At 35.4% G+C, this 25,965-nt stretch overlaps 1 protein-coding gene across 3 annotated transcripts in view; it reads right to left on the bottom strand.

Annotated features, from left to right (window-relative positions):
• The window catches only part of PIBF1 (progesterone immunomodulatory binding factor 1), a 198,328-nt gene that overhangs the window by 138,681 nt on the left and 33,682 nt on the right, over positions 1-25,965 (bottom strand). For all 3 annotated transcript variants that reach the window (XR_008957897.1, XR_008957898.1, XM_026493397.4), the window contains exons 6-9: positions 19,979-20,112; positions 14,485-14,593; positions 14,039-14,220; positions 12,795-12,920 (exon numbers count right to left, since the gene is read on the bottom strand). Coding sequence is in view for 1 of the 3 variants with exons in the window: in XM_026493397.4 (XP_026349182.2) it covers positions 12,795-12,920; positions 14,039-14,220; positions 14,485-14,593; positions 19,979-20,112 (551 nt within the window). In the remaining 2 variants the exon portion in view is untranslated. The remainder of the gene's footprint in view (positions 1-12,794; positions 12,921-14,038; positions 14,221-14,484; positions 14,594-19,978; positions 20,113-25,965) is intronic.

Below are 25,965 nucleotides of genomic sequence, written 5' to 3' on the forward strand. Positions count from 1 at the left end.
CACATCGGGCTCCTCTGCTGGGAGCCTGCTTCTTCCTCTCTCACTCGCCTGCTCTGTTCCCTCTCTCGCTGGCTGTCTCTCTGTCACATAAATAAATAAAATCTTTAAAAAAAAAAAAAAAAAAGATGCTACACTCTATATCATCCAGCTAACTATAATTAGTGCTATATTAAGGCATAAACAAAATTCCAAGGCCACAAAGAAGAGGAGTTGATTATTTTTAAATGGAGGAAGAGAGATGAGTGAATGAAGGGAAGATATGTAAGTTGGACCTTGAAGGACAAATAAGTAAAGGCAATTCAAAAAAAGAAAACTGAAATGAATCGGAGAAAGTGCTAGAAATTAAGGCTTCCATCAACAGGTCCTCTCACAGATGTCTGCTGGTGGAACCTAATCTCCTTATCAGTTACCATACCTTCCACATCTCCACCCACAACCTGCATACAAGAAGCCGCACAATTCCTTTTAACATAAAGATAGAGATACTTCCTTTAATATTATCAATTGACCTTTAAGGTTTCAAATTAAGTCTGAGATAAACTGAATGTATTCCACTGACAGTAACGGTAATAACAAACATATAAAGTGCTTGCCACGTGCTAGGAACTATTTTAAGCATTTTGCATAATAATTCATTTAATCTTCACAACAACCCCACAGAACAGGTTGCATCATTATCTCCGTTTTACAAAGGAGAAGACCGAAACACAGAGAAGTTAAGTATCTATCTAAGGTCACAGGTAAGTAAGGTATGTGCCCGAACTGTCTGGTTCTGGAGTCCATGCTCCTCATCAAACTATGCTGCCTTTCTTAGATTCCTTTTGTTTCACAGTTTTCTCCTGGAGAAAACTTGTTGCAGTCATCTCGTGGCAGGATTTTTTCCTCCATCAGTGCCTGTGGTTCTTGGTCATGCCGCTTCAAAGAATGGAGAGGTGGACCAGACAGAGTGGTGGGCAGCAAAGCAAGGTTTATTGAGCGCAAAGTGGTAGTACAAACCTCCCAAGGAGCGAGGCGACCCGAGGGGGTGGCCGTCGGAGTATCTAAGTCTAGGGGTTTTTATGGGCTTGTTGGTGGGCTGTTTTAATCTGATGAACCCTCCCTAAGCCTGTCACCCAATCAGGTTTCTGTCATGTAGGAAAGGGTGGAAGCTCATAGCACAAATGTTAAATCGAAAATAAGCCTTGACGGAATTGTGATTATATTATACGTAAAATTGTTTTTATAGTCCATGCTCCTTCAAACTTAGACTAGTTTGATAAAACACCAGATGGATTATATTCCGGCCACAGATAAAACCCTAACTGCCATATAACTAATAAATTATCCATTTTTAAATGTTAAATGCATTAGAGAATGTAGCAACATACAATTATGAAAGAGCAGGAATTCTAATGTTCTTCAAAAGAACAAACTCGAAAAATTGATAGACTATCCGCAGCATGTACAAGCTAATGAAGCTAATGTTTTAAAAGTCCCAAATTGAACATATAATCGAATATAATTATAATAATAGAGAATGATGTTGGAAGTTGGCCAACTGGTCAGCATTATAACAAATGTTTTAAATATAAAATTAAAATATTTCATCCTTAAAAATGCTTTTAAAAAGCTAACATTTGAGGGGTGCCTGGGTGGCTCAGTCAAACGCCTGACTCTTGACTTTTGGCTCAGGTCTTGATCTCAGGGTCGTGAGATCGAGCCCTGTGTTGGGCTCTGCACTGAGTCGGCCTGTCCCTCTCCCTCTGCTCCTCCCCCCGCTCATGCTTTCTCTCTCTCTCTCAAATAAATAAAATCTTTAAAAAGTTAACATTTTATTTCAAAACTGTTTTTCATGATTCTTTCATGTTGTTTCCTACAAACTCCATCCCCCATATACACATACTTCTTTCTCCTATCCTCCTGTATTTGTGCATGGGAGGTAGAGAGCAAAGATGCAAAAGTAAAGTGACCCAGTATATATTATAATTCGCATCCAGTAACGTATTTTTCAACTTGAGGCATTTTTATGAGTGACAGAGGGTGTTATTAATAATCATGCTAGAGAAATAGGCATAAACCAGGACTTAAAGGGACAAACAACTGGGAGATAATGTCATTTAAATGATAACATTCAAACAAGAAACTTAAGTTTTATTTCTCTAAATAAAAGGATTTTAATATTGTAATAAAATAGATGTGTTTCATATGCAAACTAATGTATCTGTGCTGAGATGACTTCATGTATATAAAGTTTAGCCAAAAGTATCTTATAACCAAAACCTGAAACCTCAGTACAAAACATAACAATAGATTTCTGTACATGGAATGTATCTTCCTACAACCAGAAGATAAATTTCATGGTACCAATAGCCAAATCTAAATTTATACCTGAAAAGTGGCAAGAAAAATGTTGGAGGAATAAGAAAAACCTTGGGAACCTCTGAAGTTCTAATAGGAACAAATCAGAGTTTGGGAATGTCAAGGGCATGCTTAGCCTGAATAAACATCACTAACAACTCAAAACTTGAAATTTACCAAGAATAAATAGTGAAAAACCATGGTTGTCAGAAGAGCTCAGCAGGCACAACTAAGCAACCCACCCTCCTTCTGCCTCCATGTAAAAATATTTTTGGTTAATAAAAGTGTATACATTTTTCCCAGCTGAACAAAAAGGGACTGAAACAGGCTGTTAATATGACAAGCTTATTTATAGGGAAAGTGTTTGAATTAATCACTTCTACCTCTAGATTATTTTCCTGGACAACACATAAAACTGCTCATTTCCATATCTGATGCCTTTGTTTTTAAGATGCAATAACAAGAAGGGTTGCAAGTGGATTATCTGCTGTTTATAATCAAATAACCAATAATAGTTCCTTTAATTAACACAGTTGTTGAAAATGAATGAATAGGACATAACAAAAAAGGCAAAGTGGAAATTTTATGTAACACAATTTCTTGGGAGAAGCTATGCATTTTCAGAGGAGAAACTTTTTGAGATTACTGTTGACTGAACATACTATTATTTTCCTATCCTTTTATTTAATAGTTGGTGCTCAAGCAGATTATTTTTTTTTCATTTTATAGATGTGAAAACTTTATCCCAGAGTAGATATCTAACCAAACCACATGGTTTAAAACCAGTTATGCATCAAAATGCAAAAACTTATTTAAAATCTATTCACATGTTGAGGTTTAAAAAGTAGCTGACAAAACACAATGTAATATAATTAAAATAAAACTGGGTGAACCTTTTTAAAATTTATTTTTTATATTAATTCAATTAATTAACATATAATGTATTATTGCTTTTAGAGGTATAGGACTGTGATTCATCAGTCTTATATAACACCCAGTTCTCATTACATCACATGCCCTCCTTAATGTCCATCACCCAGTTATCTCATCCCTCCACCCCTCGCCTCCAGCAACTTCAGTTTGAAACTGGGTGAATCTGGTAGATGGTTAACTGAGTGAGTACTCTATTTAATCCATCTCATTATAAATCTTTGTATAGGTTTTCATCTAAACCAACAGTTACCTGATTTCTCAAAAGCAGTTCCAACTAATTTTTTCATTCAACAAATATTTATTGAGCACTTACTATGTACCAGGTACTGGTACCTGGGAATCCAGCACTGAAAAACAGATGAAATCTCTACTTATGTGGAGATTACATTCCAGTATGAAAGAAACCAAAGTATGTTAGTTGGTGCTAAGTGCTCTGGAGAAGAATAAAGTAAAGAAGGGGCTAATGGGCAGCAAGCATGGCAATTTTACGATTTTAAATAGGGTGGTCAGGAAAGACATCAATCAGAAAGCAGGTGATATCTGAAGACATGGAGAGAGTAGGGAAACAAGGCTCTAAGGTATCTAGGAGTAGGGGGTTAAGCAGTGGAAATGATAAATACAAAGGATCTGAGGAGCATGCATACCAGTTAAGGGAACAAGAGGCAGTGTGACCAAATGAGGGGCTAGAACAGTGTAGTAAAATGAGGATGGGACAACTGGGTGCAGATCATGTAGGCATTATGTCATGCCTGCGTAGCCATCACAGGGCATTATAGTCACTTAACCTTGTGTTGAGTTGGATGAAAGCCTTTTCAGTTGAGCAGAGGAATGACTGACAGTAGACCTGTGAGGGCGAGGAAGGAAGTGGGGGCACCACTTAAGAGACTCTTGAAATTCAGACAAGAGATAATGGTAAGAAAAAAAAAAAAGAGAGATAATGGTAGCTTGGACCAAGGTGGTGTCTGTGAGATGGTAAGAGAATTCTAAGTTTTGAAGACCCAACCAAAAGCATCTGCTGATGAACAGAATATGGAATGTGAAAAAAAGAGGTTTATGACTTCAAGGTTTTTCGTCTGAGCAAGTAGAAAAGAGTTATCTGTAGCTGATCTGGGTTGGACTGAGGGTGGAGCACGGTTGGAGGAACAGAAGTGTGCTTCTGCACATATTAAATATAAGATGCTTACTAGATAACCAAATAGAAATGCCATGAAGGCAGCTGATGAAGGCTGATGACAAGGAGAGGAGGAGGACCAATAAAAGGAGTAGGGGCAGCCAGTAAGAAAGGGGAAAAGTCAAAGTGTAGTATCCTGAACGTCAGTTACAGATATGCGTTTCCAGGAGTATGCAGTGGTCAGCTGTATTAAATATTGCTGACAGATCAAGTAAGATAGGCACGGAGAACATGACCACTAGATTTTCAGCAACATGAAGATCTCTGGGGGTCTGATAAGAATAGCTTTGTTGGAGTGGTACGGGGAGGCAAAAGCTTAGTAATAGGTTTTAAAAAATGAGGGTAGTGTGTGCTCTCTCTCTCTAGCATAAATAAATCTTAAAAAAAAAAAACATACTTCTTTCCCAAATAAGTTACCACCAAAATTACAGTTCTGATAAGAAATCTTTTATCAATTTTCATAGCCTTGACCAATAACACAGGAATCTGAATTGCATTGTAGAATTGGATATATATATATATTTTTTAAAAAGATCTTATTTATTTATTTGATAGAGAGACCACAAGCAGGGGAAGCTGCAGAGAGAGAGAGAGAGAGAGAGAGGCAGAAGCAGGCTCTCCGCTGAGCAGGGAGCCCGATGTAGGGCTTGATCCCAGGACCCTGGGATCATGACCTGAGCCGAAGGCAGATGCTTAACCGACTAAGCCACCCTGGTGCCCCCAGATTCAGATGTATTTAGTTTCATCATTTAAAAAGTTTATAATCATAGGCAAATCACACCCTCTGTGTCTGCTTCCTCATTCATAAGTCAGAGATACTAATACCTACCACCTCATAAAATGTCCCATTTAATTCTCTCTACAATGTATGTAGAGTGTTGAGTACAACACTTGATGCATAATAGGCACTCAATAAATAGTAGCTATTGTTAGTATGTTATCTAAATATGAAAGTCTACATTAAAAATTATGAAGGTATTCGTTTAGAGAATGGTAATTAGGGTAGTGCTTCCCAAGATTTTTTATTATATAAAAAGAAAAAGACAATATATATAAGAGTATCCTAGATAAACAGAGAAGACTGCTGGAGGGACTTCAGCAGCTTAATGCCCTTCTGGTACCCTAAGGCTAAGGGGAGTGACATCTGGGGTGCAGTAGAGAAAAATTTCTGGTATTAAATGTCATCTTACCAAGTACTTTTAGGCTTGGTCAGAGCTGCTATATCTGTAAAAGATCAGGAATTAATAGTTATCTTCCTTTCTAAGTCTCGTCTGCAACCTTGGGTTAATGGCCTTGCCCGATCACCCATCTCTCTGAGACCAATAAAATAGACAAGCGGGAGTAATTTCTGACATTCATTTTCTGTCCACCATCAGGTCATCCCAATTCTTTCACCTAAATATTATTTAAAATCAGCTTTTATTCTTTCCTTCCAGTTCTCATTTTCACTTAAACTTTGCAATAGTCTCCTAACCAATCTCCCTGCCTCCAGGCCCTCTTCAATTCTAATCCTTTCCACATTGCAACCAGTTACAAAAAAATGAATATATCATGTTAATCTTTTACTGTAAAACTTTCCAAGAATTCCCCACCGACTTCAGGGCCTTTTAAAATCTGACCCTGTCATGAATGTGACTGCCTCCCTCACCACCCCATAAGCTATACAGTAGTTAAATTTAAGTTCCTGCATGACCTAAGCTCACCTCACCTCATATCTGGAACACCATATACACCTTGAAATAATTAAATATTATTAATTAAGCAGTGAACACATATGGTAATCACCTATAGGTGTAAAGAATATAGCTAATAATAAAATATAGCTAACAATAAAATTTCATTAACAATTATTTGGTAAGTTAATATATTGAAAGAGTTATCTGTAAAGCCATATACTTTCAAAATAATCGAACTGAAAAGATAAAGTTGAATATTCTCAAGTTTTTCCATATAATAACTGAAAAAATTATACAGATACCTAATCAGATATGAGCGAAAAAAGTCTGTTTAAGCACTGAGGACGTATACTATTAAAATGATGAACGGAGCCTCCGTACACTAGTCCATTCATCTATTCTAAAGCATTATGTATAGTAAACTAACCTTCGTAAATAAACTTAGATTGAAGAGTGTTTAATATCACTCCAAGATTCTATACAAATTTCAAGTTTATGTCATTACGGTTTCTTCCTGAGTAGTTTGGGAAGATGACAAATACTGATCAAGATGGTTTTTATTGACATGGTGGGAAAATAAAATCATTAAAGCAATAAAAGTGTATTTTTGATCTCCTTTTCCCTACTGCCTTGTCATTTTCAAAAGCATAATAAAATACCTCTAACAAACTCATTCTTCTCCTTTCTACAGTATCACTATGAGAATGGTTCTTTCTGGGTTCACAATAATAAGACTACTGCAGGTAAAAATAATTTTATTTTCTGACAAAACTTAATCAGCTGAATTTATCTCCTCTTTATTATCTCATAGTATTAATTAGGAACAAATAAGTTAGCATTTTATGTACAAATTTAGATTGAAACAAATGACATTCAGATCCTTGATGTCTAATCGTGTCATTTAAGAAAAATGGTTCGATGCTACAGAGATCAATACTTAATAATTACATATTTTGTAGTAGTGCCTTTTAATGATAAACAATTTCATAATGTTATCAGTTGACTTTTTTTTCACGTTTTATTTATTTAAGTAATCTCTATACCCAATGTGGGGCTCGAACTCACGACCCCAAGATCAAGCACTGCAGTGCACACTCTTCTGACTGAGCCAGCTAGGAACCCCTCAGTTGACTTTTATAGAATCCTCACTTTACTGACACTGACAACAAACTGATAAAAGAAAAAATTTTAAAATACTGCATACAGATAAAAGGTATTAAAAGAACTACCATTTTTACAGAGCTTAAAAATTTATAATGTACTTTTCACATCCATGATCTCATTTAGACCTTACAGAACACCTTGTGACATAGTATTATTGGCTCATTTTATAAAAGAGGAACTCAAACTTCAGGGATATTAAGTGATACATTCACTCAGCTAGTTTAGTGGCCGAGGCAGAATTTAAGTTTAGTCTTTTGATCCAAATCTCTTTCATAATATACTCCCTGTTCAGGGTATAATGCTCTTCTTCCAAATATGTAAGATGGTCTGTACATTTCAGTCACAAAATACCCACTAAGCAAGAAATTATTTATATAACAAAACTCACCACTAGAATTAATTTCACTCATTATTTCACACAGCTCCAAATTGGATTTTAAAGCAAATATAAAGTACAGAAGAAGATAAGAAACGTTAATTCACAGACTGAGCAAAAGCATACCTACATGTTATAATCCCAACTACAGTATTTTTGATGTACCCAAATACCCAAGTTCTTTCTTTGCTTATCTGTGCCTTTTCTTAAGTCTTTATCTCTTCCACTCTCTTCCCTTACCTCTCAACCCCTTAACTTCACAAACTACTGGAATGATTACAGGGGCAGATGCCAAGATCAGACAGCAGGAGTTCCATCTTTCTTTTCCACATTGAAGAGGAGAAAATAAAAGGCACTCTCTTAATATCCCTCCAGTGTATAGAAAGCCAACCAAAGGCATAACATATTTCTCTAATATCATCATTTAATTTTCTTCTAAAAATGTTGATTGGGGAGAGGTAAGGAGACTAAGTACAAATATGCAAGTGTAAATACTTCATCTGTGTAACTCATACTGTGAAATTTCAAAAGAAATAATTCATAGTTTATTTTTACTTTGTAAAAGACGAATGAGATATAAGCTCTAAATACAGTTAAATCTTGCCATAATGAAGAAAATGTGATTCAAAAAGTTTCAGCCACATAGAATAAATACAGTGTTGGATGACTGTGAGGTTAATAAAATGACAAAGGTGAGCCTATGCAACTAGCTGGCTTAGGGGTCTCTGCAATTCAAATCCCGTTTGGATCTGGGCTGCAGTTTAGCACCACCTGGTGGCACCTGCCCACTCTAGTTTCAATATCCATGTCATTGTGCAAATAGGGGTAGGCTGAGGCTGCCAGGGCAGCAGCCCCAGTCCCAGGAATGCCCTGGTTAGGTGGTATCCATTTTGATGTACACATGGAGTCAGAATATTACTGGGGAAAAGGAAATCTGCCTTCAGTTCACCTGCTTCCAGAAATGGTTCTGTCAGCTTTTTCCCAACTGACCTGTATCAAGCTTCCTACAGAATAAGAGCTAATTTGTCTAATATTATCATGCATTTTAAAGGATTTTTTTTTTTAAAGAACAAAAGCTAAAAAATCGGGATAATACCAAAGTTTATGTAGTTATGTGGACTATTTGGAAGTAATTATGCATGTTATCACTGAAATAATCCCATGAATTTTAAGGTTATTAAGTCAGTCAATAAAAGCCTATAAAATCCCTAACAGAATTGAGCCACAGGACTAAAAGTACTTATTTGTAAAAAAGAAATAATATCCCTTATGCCATAGGTCTATCTTATGTCCAAAATTTCTCTTGAGATTTAGAACCTTATATAGTCAATTTTTCTATTTCCCTATTACACAGAAACTTCAAATAAGGCTAAATTTATCATGTTTTCTTATTAAAGCCTTGTTTTCTTCTAATGTTTTAAAAATCTCATTACCATCCACATTAGCTACTCAATCCAGAAACCTGATGACATACTTAACATCTTCTCACTCCCTAATTCAATCTGAATCCTGCTGGTTCCACCTCCTAGACAGGTTTCCAATCTGGCCCACTACTCTCCATCTCTATTGCTACCAATCTAGTTTTATCATTACTTCTCATTCTGATAACAGAAACAACCTCAAAAAGTAGTCTCTCTGTCTATAGCCATATACTCCACTTTTCTAGTCTCTCCACATTGCAGTCTCTCTCTAAAAAAAAAGAGTACTTTTTTCTTTTTTTTAGAGAGAGAGAGAGAGAGAGAGAGAATGAGCATGCAAACACAGTGTGCGTGTCTGGGGGGGGGAAGGGCAGATGGAAAGGGAGAGAGAGAATCTCATGCACGCTCCACACCAAGCATGGAGCCCAACGCAGAGCTCGATCTCACAACCCTGAGATCATGACCTGAGCCAAGATCAAGAATCAGCTGTTTAACCAACTGAGCCATTCAGGCACCCCTAGCAGTCTCTTTTTTATATAAAACCAAATCATACAACACATATTCTTAAAATCTTTCAGTTGTTCCTCACTGGTCTTACCTAGACAACGGTCCAAATGCATGATCTGGACCTCTGTTTCCCTCTTATCTCATAGAACTCTCTGCCTCTCAGTCTACACTCTAGCCATACTGAATTATTTTCAGTTTGTTCAAAAAGCTTCATACTGTCTAATCTCCAGGTTTTGTACACGCTGGACATTCATTCCCCCAATTCCCTTCCCTCCCCTAACTCAGTCTTACTCTTAGTCATCATGCAGGTATCAGCATGGGTACTTCTTCTGTCATGAAGTCTTCCCCAATTCTATATGGTCTCATCCTGTGTTTCCTGTCACCTTCTCCATTATCATTATACTTATAATTATTATTTCTCTATTGTCTTTTTTTTTTTAAAGATTTTATTTATTTATTCGACAGAGATAGAGACAGCCAGCGAGAGAGGGAACACAAGCAGGGGGAGTGGGAGAGGAAGAAGCAGGCTCATAGCGGAGGAGCCTGATGTGGGGCTCGATCCCAGAACGCTGGGATCACACCCTGAGCCGAAGGCAGAGGCTTAACCACTGTGCCACCCAGGCGCCCCATTTCTCTATTGTCTTTATGTTTACTAGACAATCAACTTTGTGAAGACAGAGGTCACTGCTATATCTATGGCATGTATCTGGCATATGGTGGATCCCAATAAATATTTGCTCAATAAGTGGATATGCTGCTTGGAGAGCTCAAATGAAAAATTTTGAACATTAACCTTAGCATATAGTAGGCTTATTCCTCTTCTTTTGGTCTGCATTTTGAACCTTAAGAACAAATAACCACAAGGTACAGGGTCCTTCTTACCTAATACAGGGTTGGGACTAACCAAAATTTTGAAAAAGATGGAAGAAATTCTTTATAATTTTTTAATCTCTCTGTATGCATGTCTCTCTAATCTCCTAACGTCCTTGCTGTCCTAAGGATGAATTCATAAAAATGGCATACTTCACTTATGACCATGAAGAGCTAAATGCAACAGCATATGAATCTTAAAATCATAAGGCTATATGAAGAATCACACAAAGCCACAAAAGAATATATATAGCATGATCCCATTTTGTGACACTAATATAATATGAAAAACTAAACTATACTTCTGAGGTACACACTTACTGGTAATTTAGATAATAGAAGTATAAGGAAAAGCAAGAAAGTTATTAGCATAAAAATCAAAATAGTAGTTACCTTTACGGAAGGAAGAAGTTAAGCAGGAAGCTCTCAAGGACATTTCTGTGATACTGACACTGACTTCTTGATTTGGATGGTAGTTAAACAGGTATTTAATTTGTAATTACTTATAAATGTACATTTAAATATATACTTTTCTGTCTTCTTTAATTGATTGAAGAAAATAAAGACACAAATAAATGGAAAGAAATTCCATGATCATGCACAGAAGGATTGGTGAAGTGTCCATTTCACCCAAAGCAATCTAGAGATTCAATGAAATCCCTATAAAAATTCCAATGGCATTCTTCACAGAACTAGAACAAAAATCCTAAACGTGTATGGAACCCCAAGATTTCCTGAATAACCACAGCAATCTTGAGAAAGAAGAACAAGACTGAAGGCATCATTTTCAAATTATATTACAAAGCAAAAGTAATCAAAACAGTATTGGCACTGGCATAAAAACAGACCCAGATAAATGGAACAGAAGGGAAAGCCCAGAAATAATGGAGTCTTTTCAGTAAATCGTGCTGGGAAAACTGGACAGCCATTTTTGCTTTTGTTGCCTGTGCTTTGGTGTCAGATTAAAAAAATCATCACCAAGACTGGTGTTGAGAACCTTACTGCCTATGTTTTCTTCCAGGAGTTTAAGGTTTTAGGTCTTACATTCAAGTCTTTAATTTATTTTGAGTTATTTTTTTATGTATAGTGTTAAGATAGTAGTCCAATTTCATTTTTTTGCATGTGGTTGTCCAGTTATTTAACTGCTCAAAAGTATTTCAGCATTACCATAAAAATCTCAATCTGTTTTATTAAAATAACAATTTAACAGTGATTTAAAAGTTTTCTTGCTGCTTTTCTACCCAAAGTATAATTCTGCACATGTAGTTCTTACATATTTTCCCCAGTAGAGGCCAACTACATTAATAGAGATTTTCTCCCCAGAATTGAGGGGTGGAACTCTCAAATTTTTTGCTACTATACTTCAAATAGAATAACATGTTACAGTGATAATTACAGAATTAAGTCTGATTTAAAGTCCTGCTTGGTGACAAACTTCAAAATATCATATATTCAAATCAGTGCTGATAAACTAGTATGACAAGTCAATTTCAAAATAATTTTCCCACTGAAATATAAACTTTCAAAAGTCATATGAAATATAATGATAGTATATAAAAATAAATGCTATCGAAATAAGTAGCATTTATTTGCCCCTAATACTACCCATCACCAGCTAGGGAATCTAATATATACTAATCTAAAAGTGATTAAAATGAATAAAAATGATCATCTTCAAGATTATCTAATAAAACATCTGTCGGGGCCAGCAGATAAATGAGGCATATGTAATATTTCATATTATCATTCTAGTTTTTAAAAATTTCTTAGAGAAATCATTGGCATGTTATGGGAAGAACTATTGGTATCTCTTATTTCCTTCCATCTCTGTCCTCAATCTAAGCTGCCATAACGGCAAAAGGAAAAGTTACCAGGGTAATGAAGAGATAATGGGAATACCAGAGTGAAGAGGCTTAACTTAAGGTCTCATAAACCTTATTCCTAGCTAGTTACCAAAGATCTTAGAACTTTAATGTTCCATTATATTTTGATTTAGATTTGACAATTCTTTAATGAATTAAAAAAGAGATTGTCATAGAAATACTTTAATTTCAATAAAATATAAGTTTCAAACAAAGAGAAATAAATTTCCTACCTTTTTTTTTTTTTAAAGATTTTATTTATTTATTTGACAGAGAGAGGGAGAGCCAGCGAGAGAGGGAACACAAGCAGGGGGAGTGGGAGACGAAGAAGCAGGCTCATAGCAGAGGAGCCTGATGTGGGGCTCGATCCTATAACGCCAGGATCACGCCCTGAGCCGAAGGCAGACGCTTAACGACTGAGCCACCCAGGCGCCCCTAAATTTCCTACTTTTACCTACAAATTTCCTTTTTTTTAAATACCTGTTTTCCCGTTCATACATTTCCCGAGAGGCACTTCGAAGTTGATCAATTTCTTGACCGGTTTTCAATCTGATTTGTTCCAATTCATCATGTAGCTTATTTTCATATTCTGTTTTATAATGATCTCTGCAAGGAGTCAAAAGTAATATCCATGAAATTTGCTTTTGTAAAAGAAATGTATTTTTGCCCTTCATGTAAGATTTATTATCTCATGTTGAATATGTTCTATATTCAATGTTATTTGAAAAACACAGCTGTTAGATATATTGCCCAAAAGGCTTAATTACTATATAAAATGTTAATTCATGTTGAATAACCATTAATCTTCAAAAATATTTTACTAGTAGTTTTCAATGCATATGACCAGAGACTTGAAAACTGATGCATATGGAATGCTCTTCATTTAAAAATAATCTGGTGTGGTACATGTTGGGATACAAATACAATTAAAAACAAAACCAAATGACTCTAATTGACTCCTTATAAAACCTTCCTTCTAAGCACAACAACCATAACCACTGTGATCTCTTAGCAAAGTCACAGAACATCACCTAGGCCATTAGCAGGAGCACAACCTGATGAAAAATACCACAGGCTAGGGAAAAAGTTATGAATGTGCGAAATGTTAAAGAATAAAATTTTAAATTTGTTTTAATTTTTGATGTGCTGATAAAAATAAGTATCTCAAGGATTATAAAGGGTATTAGCATAAAGGAACCCTAATAGCTTATACATCTAGTTGAAGAGAGAAGACAGGATTGAAAGACATGAGTCTGATTCCAGAGCTTATATGCAATGCTCTCCCCTCATTCTTCTCTTATGTTTACACAGTCAGGAAAAAGTCAGCTTGGCTAGGCTCTGCACGATTAGATTTTTTTTTCAAAAAGATACTTCTATGGAGATACTTACGCACTTTCTTTAAAAAAAACACTTATATAGAGATCTTAGTTATAGGGAATTAAAAAGATTATGTCATAAGAAAACACAGTAGTTATAGCATCTATACACTGACCTAAAAGAAATAGGCTTTTCATTATTGGGGGAAAAAACCCACTATGGCTTAAGAAAAAAAGCCAACTAGGATAAGAATATAGTACAAGGAAACAAAATGAACTATTATCTTAATATAGTCCTAGATACCTTAAAAAAAAAATCATTGTTCTTTCCCAAAGCTAAGAGTTTCCCTCAAAAGAAGCTGGTGTTAATTTATATGTATTTTATGTGAAAAATAATGTAAATCTTGCCTGGATGTTACATATTTTTCATACATCTCTTCTCTAGCCTTTTTGGTTTCTTCAAGTTGAAACTGAAGTCTTTCAAGGCGGTCTTCTTCATGGGCACAGCGAACACTAAGCTCCATGTTTTGGCGATTGAGATAGTCTTTATCTTTTTGCAGTAAAGTAACAGTCTGCTGTAAGGTGGTTACCTACATAGGTACAGAGACAGACAGTGTCCAAAGCAAATTCCTCTTACTTTTCAAGGTTTACTGTATTATTTTCTTTCACTTGGGCTTTTACTTACCACATAAAAACGGCTAATTTTTACTTTGCAACTTTCCATCCAAACAGAGCTACTGAAGTCCCTTTTTCTGTTAACTACATCAAAAAGGAAAAATGTCCCTCCCACAATCCTGCCTTGGGCTGTGTCCACAATCACTGTAGATAAAATACATGTGACTCTACAAGCTTACCTCTTTTGATAATTCACTTCTTTCTTTAGCTTGCGTTATGTGAGAGGCTTCAAGTATTTCATGTTTTCTCCTTAACTCAATTATTTCCTGTTCAAGTGCATCACGCTCGCTATAAAATTCAAATACACTTGTTTATTTTTACTAAAATAAAATTCAAATACATACATATATTTTATATCCCAGTTTATTTATTTTTCCCATTTTACAATGAACATTGAAAACGACTGACTGTATTTCAGGAAACTGAACAGAGATACCAGCAGCGGGGCTTTAGTGTCATTCAACGAACAATAAAGTACCTGCTTTTCAAATTTAGGAGACTCTCCGTTCAAGACTGTTCAGATATATAAATATACATTTATTATCCTTAAAAAACAAGTATGTAAACTACACTGGCCAGTAAAATACATAATAAAACCTTCTAAGGTACACTCTGGTATCTTTTCACTAATCATCATCAATCTTATCTTGAAGCCAAAACTTTTAAAGAATTTATATATGGCTCTAGGCTTTCAGTTCAGTTAGCGTCAAAAAGCCCTTAACTCATCACTCAGATTGCATAGCAGATACACGAGGAGGCATTCTTGTGACTATTTGATTCACAAATTGTTTATGATTATCCAGGGATTCTAATTTCCATTTCCGGATAAGCTCTTAACCCAAAACAGTGAAACCAAGAATTGGAACAAACCTACAACAGGTATCTTACAAAGTGAGCAGAAAAACAGACTTACTAACTCTAAATCCATCCTGTCCAGTCAGAATCAGTTTCTTTGTACTTTCTGTCATCTACCTACCTGGTGTTTCCATGCTGATGGCTGTTAAGAATAGTTTTTCTTTTAGTTAGATTTTCAATAACTGGTTTAGAAAAATATTTTTCTTCTGGTTAACAAAGTTATGTTTATTGAAGAAAAGTGAGCAAAGCACAAATTATAAAATAACAATCACCCATAAACCCACTAACTAAAGATAACGGACAGTATCAATATTTTGGTACATATTACTTTAAATGTTTTGTGTGTTTACACGCAAATGTTTGTATTCTCACATGGTAATGATCATGCTCCTTTTGCTATGATTTTTCTTACGTAAAAAAAAAAAAAGTATGAAGCATGATATAGCAAAACATCCAAGATCTTGCTATCCACAGCTGACAAGAGTTAACACTGATCTATATTTGCATTAAAGTCTTGTTTTGCTTTTTAAAAAGATAAGACACTACAGGTAAACTTAGTTGCCTACATTTTCCTCAACGTTCCTATATCATCACCTAGATATAATGATAAATTTAGTGTTTCCATATCGTTTTTTCTTAAATACTTTACTCAACAAGTGTTAACATTTTATCATATTTACTTTGTAATATTTACTAAATAATACTTTGTCATATTTATTCTCTCCCTCTCTGTTGTTCATATAGGTGAATGAACACACACACACATACACACACACACACAGACACATACACACTCACATGCAATTTTTCCCCTTAACTATTTGAGAGATATATGCAGACATTAAGTCCCTTTATCCCTAAATAATTTGGTGTGAATTTTCTAAGATTAAAGATATTCTCTTATATAATCACAGTATTATTAGCCCTAATACAGTATCTAATATATAATCCATTTTCCAATTCTGTCAATTGTCCCAATTGGCATTTTTCCCTCCTGGTATAGGATCCAATATATTATCATGCACTGCATTTGGATGTCATGTATCTTTAGTCTTCTGTAACTCTGAGCAGTTCCTTAGTTAACGTTGTAAAAGACACAGAAAGGATATTTGCAGGGGGGGAAAAAGGCTTTTTGTACAGCACTGGCAAATTGTTTTATGGAATGTCATTCAATTTTCGTTTGTCTCATGTTTCCCTATAATTGGATTCAGGTTAAGCATTTGGGGGAGAGATACTACGCAAGTGATAATGTGTCCTTAGTACATCATATAAAGAGTACGTAAAGTCTCAGTACTCAAAGAGGCACATAATGTCACTTATCTCCCGTGAGTAGTGAAAACAACCCGGATCACCTGGTTAAGGTGGTATCTGCCAAAAAACTCAAACACAAAATTACCTTTTTGCCCTCCACAATTAATAAGTCACCTATGGGAAACATACTTTGAGATTGTAAAAATATGTTCTTCCCTAATATCCTTTTACCCAATGGTTTTAGCTTCCACTGATAATTCTGAATCAAATAATATTATAAGGTTACAAAAGGGTAACTGTAACATGTATATATATATATTTATTGGTTGGCATTCTACTGTAAAAATCCTCTTTATTATTAGCATGCACTTAGGGTTCTTATTCTAGTCAATAGATAATAACTCATTATTGTTAATATTCATTTTGATACTCAAGTTGTACCATATTTGGACAGTTGAAGCCCCTTCAACTAGATACTATGGCACTGAATTGGAACTAGAGGTATCAGTATGATCTTATCCCTAGCGTGTTAAGCCATCTTCCCCATTCCCTCTCCATTACCGCTCTTTACTGAAAGGGCCTAGAAACGATGACCAATGTATCAATGACCAGCATCCAAATATTAATTTCTTTTTTTTTTTAAAGATTTTATTTATTTATTCGACAGGATAGAGACAGCCAGCTAGAGAGGGAACACAAGCAGGGGGAGTGGGAGAGGAAGAAGCAGGCTCATAGCGGAGGAGCCTGATGTGGGGCTCGATCCCATAACGCCGGGATCACGCCCTGAGCCGAAGGCAGACGCTTAACCGCTGTGCCACCCAGGCGCCCCCAAATATTAATTTCTAAATAGTGGGGCGCCTGGGTGGCTCAGTTGTTAAGCATCTGCCTTTGGCTCAGGGCGTGATCCCAGGATCCTGGGATCGAGCCCCACGTCAGGCTCCCTGCTGGGAGCCTGCTTCTTCCTCTCCCACTCCCCCTACTTGTGTTCCTTCTCTCATTGGCTATCTCTCTCTCTGTCAAATAAATAAATAAAATCTTTTAAAAAATAATAATAATTTCTAAATAGTATGCCTCACTAAAAGGAACCAGGACTCATTAGAGAAGGGGCTAAGGCAATGAAATTAGAAAATAAACCTGAGAAAATTACGTTATGCCAGAAAGTAATGAACTGCTTAAAAAAAAAAAAAAGATGGACACATCTTTTTAAAATAAAAAATTTTATTATTTAAAAATCATTTTTAATTATTTTATTATTTAAAATAAAAAAATTATTATTTTATTTTATGGACATGCTTTCTAAAATATAATGTGTCTGACTTATCCATATAGATACATTCAGATCTAATTTAATGATTTTAACTGCCACATTGAATTACACAGTAGAAATAAATTATAACTGATTTCCCATTCTGCTGTTGAAAAGCATCTAAACTCTTTCTAATAATGATATGATTAACATCCATGTACCTGCTTCCTTTTTGCACATTTATAAGAATTTATAAAAGTGATTGCCCCCCGTTTATCTTACATATTTATAACCAGAACATTTCTTTTATCTATTTATTCTATTGAGTGAACCAAAGGGTTCAGTTTGAGCTCCTCTTGCTTGTTTTGTTTTTCTGTTCTATACCTAGCACATAAAGATGTTTATCATTTTTGACTAAGGCTGTTTTTCCTTCCTAGGTTTTCATTATAGAAAATAAAACATACATATAAATAGAGATAATATAATGAACGCCCTGCTCTCATCACCCAGCTTCAATAATTACCAACTCATGACACATCTTGGCTCATTTATCCTTCATTCACGGCCATGCTGATTATTCTGATGATTAGGCTTTTTAGTTTTCTCTTTTCACCTTTTAGCTATTACTGCTAGAGATTTATAGTGGTAGAGAGGACATGAAAACACCAACTCAAAATATTATCTAACCATCACAGTCTACTTACTTTTGAAATGATTCTTTTGAAATCTAGCTTTATTTAAGAGTCACGGATTTCGAGCTCCAATAATTACCATATTTTGACATTAATATACATAATAACATATACTGCACGTCAGTCATGCTGGGAGCAGGAGTACCAATCTGCACCTTAGAATTTACTTAGGTTGTTAAATAATTTTTAAAGTCCATTCATTTAATAAATATTCATTAAGTGACTATTATATTTCAAGAATTATTTTAGGTGCAGGTAGAGGCAGCAGCAAACAATTAGAATAATGTACCTATAAATACTTCCATAAATATTCCTTTATTTGATCGTCTTTGTTTTTATAGTACATTTATTGGTATTAGCGCCCTTTCATGGATGACAAAATTTTGGCTTAGAATAGTAAGAGATGTACCCAGGGACATAGAACTAAGTAGCGCCTCATTAATGTATGAAATACAGAAAAGTACATTCCAGTAAAAGGAAAATTCTTTGCAATAGCTACTTAGTAGCACTGGGAAACATTCTCAAAGTATTATTTTTTGAAAGTGTGTACGCCCTTTGTCAGGAAGGAATAGCTAAAAAAAACTTTAGACAAAACAAGTATTTAAATTGATTTCATAAAACAAAAATAATCATTAAGTGAGATTTAAAAAATATTTACACTCATGGGAGTTTACTGGGTCTCTATCTTCTAAGATATTGTATTTTAAAAGACAGCAGCAACTTCCAAATAAAATAAAAGCCGATATAAAAATACAATCTAAATCCAACAAACTGCCAAAACCACATGCTTTTTGTGCAATGCAGATTAAGGTATATGTCAAGAGAATGAAAAGACAAGCCATAGACTGGGAGAAAATATTTGCTAAAGACATATCTGATAAGGACTGTTATCCAAAACATACAAAGAATTTTAGAACTCAACAGTAAGAAAACAAATAACCCAATTAAAAAATGGGCCAAAGACCTTAACAGATACCTCACCAAAGAAGATACACAGATTGCGAATAAGCACTTGAAAAGATGTTCCACATTATGTCTTCAGAAAAACGCAAATTGAAACAACAGTGAGATACCCCTACACACCTATGGGTGTGGCCAAAATCCAGAATGCCAAATACTAGCAAAGACATCAAACAACAGGAATTCTCATTCACTACTGGTAAAAATGCAAAATGGTACAGACACTTTGGGACAGAAAGTTTGGTGGTTTCCTACAAAACTAAAAATACTCTTACCATACAATTGTGCTCCTTGGTATTTACCAAAGGAGCCAAAAACTTATGTCCAAACAAAAACCTGCACATGGATGTTTACAGCAGCTTTACACAGAATTACCAAAACTTGAAAGCAACCAAGATGTCCTTCATCAGATGAATGAATACATGAATGATGGTACATCCAGACAATGAAATATTATTCAGCAGCAAAAATAAATGAACTATCAAGCCATGAAAAGACACAGAGAAAACGTACATCACTAAGTGAAAGAAGCCAATTTTAAAAGGTCCCATATTGTATGACTCCAACTATATGACATTCTGGAAAAGTTAAAACTATAGACAGTAAGAATTCAGGCGACTTTGATGCATGTAAAAAAGGAGAACTACAGTAGCCATCTTAACAGCTTACCTTTTGACTCTACCATAGTTTTCTAGACGGTAGTCCCCTTGCTGAATTAACTGTTTTGTGTCTGCTAATTCTAAGGCCAAACGTTGACATCTAATTTGAAGCTCAGAGTAATTTCTTCGATCTTCCTCATAACTCTAAAATCAAAATAATAATAAAACATTTCAAGCTAAACATAGTTGACCAAATTTTTTACTGAGTTCTTCTGTTACGTTGTGAATATCCTTGTAATTAAAAAAAAACCCAAAACTTCAATTCTTCTGTGTAGTAATTTTCCCTACTCGAAGACAGATGATCTTAAAGTACCAGTAGTTTTGTTAAGCTCATTTGTTTAAAACTTGAGCTCTGTTTTTCATAGAAAAAATAGGGCAACTGTGCTTTGGTTACCAGAATGATACATAAAATGACTACCAACATTAAATAGCTTTTTTGCTTGCGTTAACTATTAGATGCTAAAGACACAGAGATGAACAAAAAACACAGCCCCTGTTCTTGAGCAGTTCACAACTTAGAGATGAAGGACCACCTGATTATCAAATATCCACAGTGAAAAATAGTTACTGAAGAGATTAATCATGCAGTATCAGTTATGGTATTCAGCAAGAAAAGGAACTTTGTGGCACTTGGAACATATTTCTCCATTGATCTTCCTTCTACTCACCAGACCAGTAGAAAGGAATTATGGAGATATAGGGGAAGGGTAGAAGGGAAAACTGTCAAAAACCGCAACCTGGCCTGGCTTACCACAAACCTCATTTCTCACCATTTCTCATCTTCACATACACCCTGCAACCCTAATGAAGACCTAAAGTTCCTGAACACACCATACTTCCTCTAGCTTGTTCTCACTGCCTGAACAGCTGCGTATTATCTGAATATTTGCTTACCATCAGATTAGTTTTCTATATACCTCACCAGAACGTAAACATCTTAAGGGCAGGGACTTTGTCTTATTCACCACTGGATCTCCATCACTTTACACAGTATTTCGTATATATAGGAAGAGTCAAATAAATGCTTTTGTATAAATTAAGGAGTAAATAAATATGGAAATGGGGAGGAAAAACAGGACACAGGGACAGACTTCCTCCTTATTTCTGCCTTTTGAACTCATCAGATCTTGCAAGCAACTGTCAACTTCACCCTCAGAACCTGTCATGTTAAATACATCCTGTTCTAAGTCATTCTTTCTTTAGTAGCAGACCAGGTAAGTGTGGCCACATTCATTCCACAAATACTGACTGAATTACTGCTGTGTGACTGGTCCTAGATTAGACAGTGTAAATACAAAGATGAGTAAGATACTGATTTTGTCCTTTTTAAACTATTAAACATAACTTTGAAATGTTAGCTCCCAAATTGCTATCCAAGGGCTCTTTGAAAAATGCAATTATGGAAAAACTATGTGTGTGTGTGTGTGTGTGTGTGTGTGTGTGGTGTGTTTTGTTTTGGTATAATATTATGTTCTCCTACTGAGAAGGCCCTCATAAGACTGCAATGCTACTACAGTATTTATTACAGGATCCTAACAGGACACTCTCTCATCTCCCCAAAGGATCATCACATACATCATTTCAGGCCGAAGTCCCAGAAGACACTTGGGTTCCCCTGAAGGATGCTTTACCCTTCTAAATACTACTAACCACTTAGCAGTTTTGGAACAGTGCATAGTGTTATAGTCAGGAAGGCAAGCTCCAGAAGTCAACTGTCTAGAACTGAATTATCTGCAGTAAGACTTTGGGCAGGTTTACCTCTCAGTATTCAGTGTTCTCATCTACCTCACAGCGTGCTGATTATATCAAGTAATACATGTAAAGTGCTTATAAAAATGCCTAAGACATAGTAAATAATCATTAACTATAAATTAGTATCATAATGCTTCTTCTTTACTTTGGCTTCTTGAGAGATTAGAGCCAAACTGATAGCTCACCTTTAATAACTGTGCAAAGACCAAGACAGAATCCTGAGGAATATAAATATTTAAAAGGTGGCCACAGGACAAAGAGCATAAGGCACCTGAGGGAGTACTCACAGAAACAAAGGGTAAGCTGGGGGTGTGTGTCAGAAACAACTGTAGAAGAGAGTGCTTTGGGGAGACTAAGTAGTAGTCAGTGGTACTGAGCACTCCTGAGAAAAAACCCAGTAAACAAACCCAGTAAGTATTCAGGGATAGGGACAGAAAAAGACTGCCACAGACTGAAGCAAATATAGCCGAATACGCACTAAATATGTCTTTGTTTTGTGCTATTTTATATGCATTCTCTCACTTAATACTTACTGTTATGACTGGGTATAAATATTACCCACATTTGTACAGATGAGGAAACTGAGGCTTAGCAACGACAGACGTCTCAAAGCTCATAAAGAGTAGCATAAGGACTCCAACAGAACTTTGTCAAGCATCAAACCTCGGGCAACCCTCTCTTTAGTTAAAATATAAAAGTGAGAAAGTACAGTAGCTAGAAAGAAAATAGGGATAAATGAAGGTTTTAAAACATAGGACACGCTTGAAAATGTTCAAATATTAGCGGGGAAGAACAAATAGCAAAAAAAGGATGGACACGGGAGAAAACAGGTATATTTAGGAGGGTGAAGCCCCAAAAAGGCCAGAAGGAATAGGATCCAGAGCTCGAACGTGGAGATTAGTCCTGGATCACCAGACATGCTCATTGTGGCAGGCTTCTTTCCAGCTGATAATTAAAAACTTAAACTTGATGTCTTTAGATAGCTCTTATCACTTTGTTATAAGCCACAGAATTATTCCTTACCCTACTGCTTCATATATTTACATTATCCACTTGGTTTCTAAAGGCATGTGGTTTTTCCACTCCTTGAAAGCAAGACTCCTCCTGCTATAAACAGTAAGAACAAACAAATAAAACAGAGTGAGTGCAGATGTAAATAAGTTTGTATGTTTCGTGGCAAGAACATTGTGGGGGTTCTCATCTGAGGATTTCCAATTTCTCTGTGAAATGAAATACCAAGTTATCTTCTGAGAGTGGAAGGCTGGAGATATGAGGACAGTGGTGAATGTCCAAAAAAAAACTGTGTAAAAAATGAGAAGACTAGAAAAAACAGAATTACAGCATAACTATGCGGGCCCATTTGAGGCTGGTAACAATAAACTTGTGTACTTGTTACTGCCTATGTGACTTTTTTTTTTTTTTTTTAATTCAGTAGTGCTCAGTTGGAAAATGCAGAGTTAAGATTTTGTCAGGTGGGTTTGACAAAAAGACAGTTGGGAAGAATTAAGAGAACCTTGGCAAGAGAAAGGTTTAAGACTGATAACATGATGAAGAGGCAAAAAAATCAATTTAGGAAGGGATTGGTAAAGAAATTATATGAATTGGAAATTCTGTTGAAGATAAACTGGAAGCAGAGGATTAAGAAACATGAAATAGGGGAAGTCGTATGTTCAGTGATCAACCTGAATTGATAACTTCAGAAGTAATGAGAGTTCTGGGCGACAAGCAACAGAATCTGGGCCATGACACTGAGTGCTAAAGTAGAAAAAAAAGTCAATCACTAAAGATGAGAAAAATCAATAAAATGCCAAGGAAACGTTATGGATAAATCACAGAAGTAACCCAGGCAGGAGCAAGGATCCCACTAAAAAAGGAAGAATATCCTCAATGGTCTGCGGATGAAGAAGGTTATGAGGTGTGGTGTTCAGATGACACGAGTGCCCAAAGAAGCAGGGGTTTCTGTGAGAGTGGAAGTGACAAGGTCTAAAATTCTAAAGATCTAGAGAAGACATCAGCAACTAGCCCTGAAATATATGGAGCATAGCCTCCTGCTCCAGACAGCAATTCCATGGGTGCTATAGAAATTGTCTTTAAATATAAACACCAGATGACCAAGTATAAGCAGAAATTCAGTATAGGAATGTATATAGTCTAACAACACTTTCTTCAGAAATTTTCAACTGAAAATCTTCCCCTTAACTAAAATTAATACTTTATATTTTGAAAAAATATGCTTTACTTACTATTAACAACTAAAATAGATTAAGGTAGAGGACTGAAATATAGGAAAAGTAGCATCTGCTTTCAAAATGAATGAAACCCCATGACTTTGTAGAACTACTGTTAAGGCTAAAGAGAACAGAAAAGATTACTTTGTATCATCCCTATACATCCTTCCCTGTTTTGAACTCAAGATCAGCTTATTTCGGAAGACTCAAGCCCCAAATCTGAGTCTGATGTTTGTGTTATATTTTGTCATAGCACCTGGTTCTGTCAGAAAACGTCTCACATGTGCTTTGAGCAGCCATTACTTGACTCCTACACCATAAGAAAAAAATTTAAGGAGGTTTTCTATAATCCTAGTACCTAGCTAGTACTCTGCCTATTACATGAAGGTTTACAATTAATGTCTGTGGAAAAGACGGAGCAAAAGAGGACATTAAATTGACTAAAATAAAAGAAGTAAACTTAACCTTTTCAAACATAAAGAAAGGGACACAGAAAATTTCCAGTCACCAGCCCTAACAGAAAATTTCTACATTAACAGTAAACAGGTTAATGGCAAGTCTCAATTTTCTTTTATAATAAAGAAAAAAATTACATGGGGGAAAATAAGGACACTCCAAGTCACTGAGAAGATTTCAACTGTTAGCCCGTTTTCTACATACGTAGAATGGACATGACTGACTGCCAGTGTTAATGTTGTCTTTTCCGTCTCCTAAATTATTCATATGAGAAAATAATAGAAGATCTCCAGTCTGATAAAAGTAAATCTGCTATTGTAATTGCATGTATTCTCGTCTTGCCTATAACCCTTGTCTTTTCCCATATACCCACCTAAGACCTGGAGTTCCTTGAAGACCTGCTTTATCTCTGTATACCCAGTAACCCTTACATAGTGGTTGTACTGGAAATGTTTGCAAAAGGAACTACTGTTGAAATATGAGCAGACTATGCAGCACTACCATTTAAAATAACTAGCTCCAGATACAGGAAAAGTGACTTTAAAAATTAAGTATTTCATACATTATCAGTTTTCCAACTGAAATTAAAGAATACTATCGTAAGTCTGTAAATAAATTATGTCATCATGAAACAATGATATCTTTGCAACATACATGCAGAATTTTCTCCAAGACATTGAGGAAGAAAGCATAAAAGGGGCTTTTTATTCTTGCTTTGGGTGATAGGTGTGTTCACTTTGTGAAAATTCAGTTAAGGGTTCTTTATGTATGCTACATACTTTTAAAAAGTGAAACAAGAGGCTTAAACCAGGACAATGTTAACTGGGGAGAAGTTCTGCAGGGATGCTTGTAATAGGAGTGGGAAGGGAGAGAAGTGATAATCACATCAAAGTGGACAGAGAGCAGAATGAAGTGGGTAGTGAAGAGACACTCACTTTTTTACTCTATTATTTCTCTACAGTTTGACATAAGAAACTGAAAATTTTATACTATACACTGTTATTAACTATTAGAACTTTCATATTTATAATGAGATGTCCTTTTCCTCCTAGCTTCTTGTTTCCAAACACAGCAGCTAAACATTTTAGATTTATAGAATTTCAGAGATTAAAGATACCCTGGAGATAATCTAGTACAATCTTTTTATTTTTAAGATAAGAACCATAAAGCCTAGAGGGTTTAGATGATGTGTCCAAGATTCCAGGGCTAGCAGAGATAGAACCAGAATCTAGGTTCTTGAATTCATACATAGTTCATGCTTTTCTTAATTTCAAGTTCCTGTTTTTTGAAGAATCAATTATGTGGAAACTATAAAACCATTGTTGGAAGTTAATAATATTATTTACTGTTCAAATCCAGGGTGTTAAAAGCATTTTAATGACAAATTTTATGGGTTCAAATATGGCACATACATAAATCCCAGTTAATTTTGGACTCCTCTCCTTGAAAACAATTAGTACAGCTATTCCTTAACTACATAATAAGAAAAACAATTTGAGAAAATAACATTGAATCTAAGTGTTTTCTACAAAAAGTTAAGAAGTATTCAAAGATGCAATTA

The sequence above is a fragment of the Ursus arctos genome, unplaced genomic scaffold (genome assembly GCF_023065955.2).
Source record: "Ursus arctos isolate Adak ecotype North America unplaced genomic scaffold, UrsArc2.0 scaffold_10, whole genome shotgun sequence".
Classification (NCBI taxonomy): Eukaryota; Metazoa; Chordata; class Mammalia; order Carnivora; family Ursidae; genus Ursus; species Ursus arctos.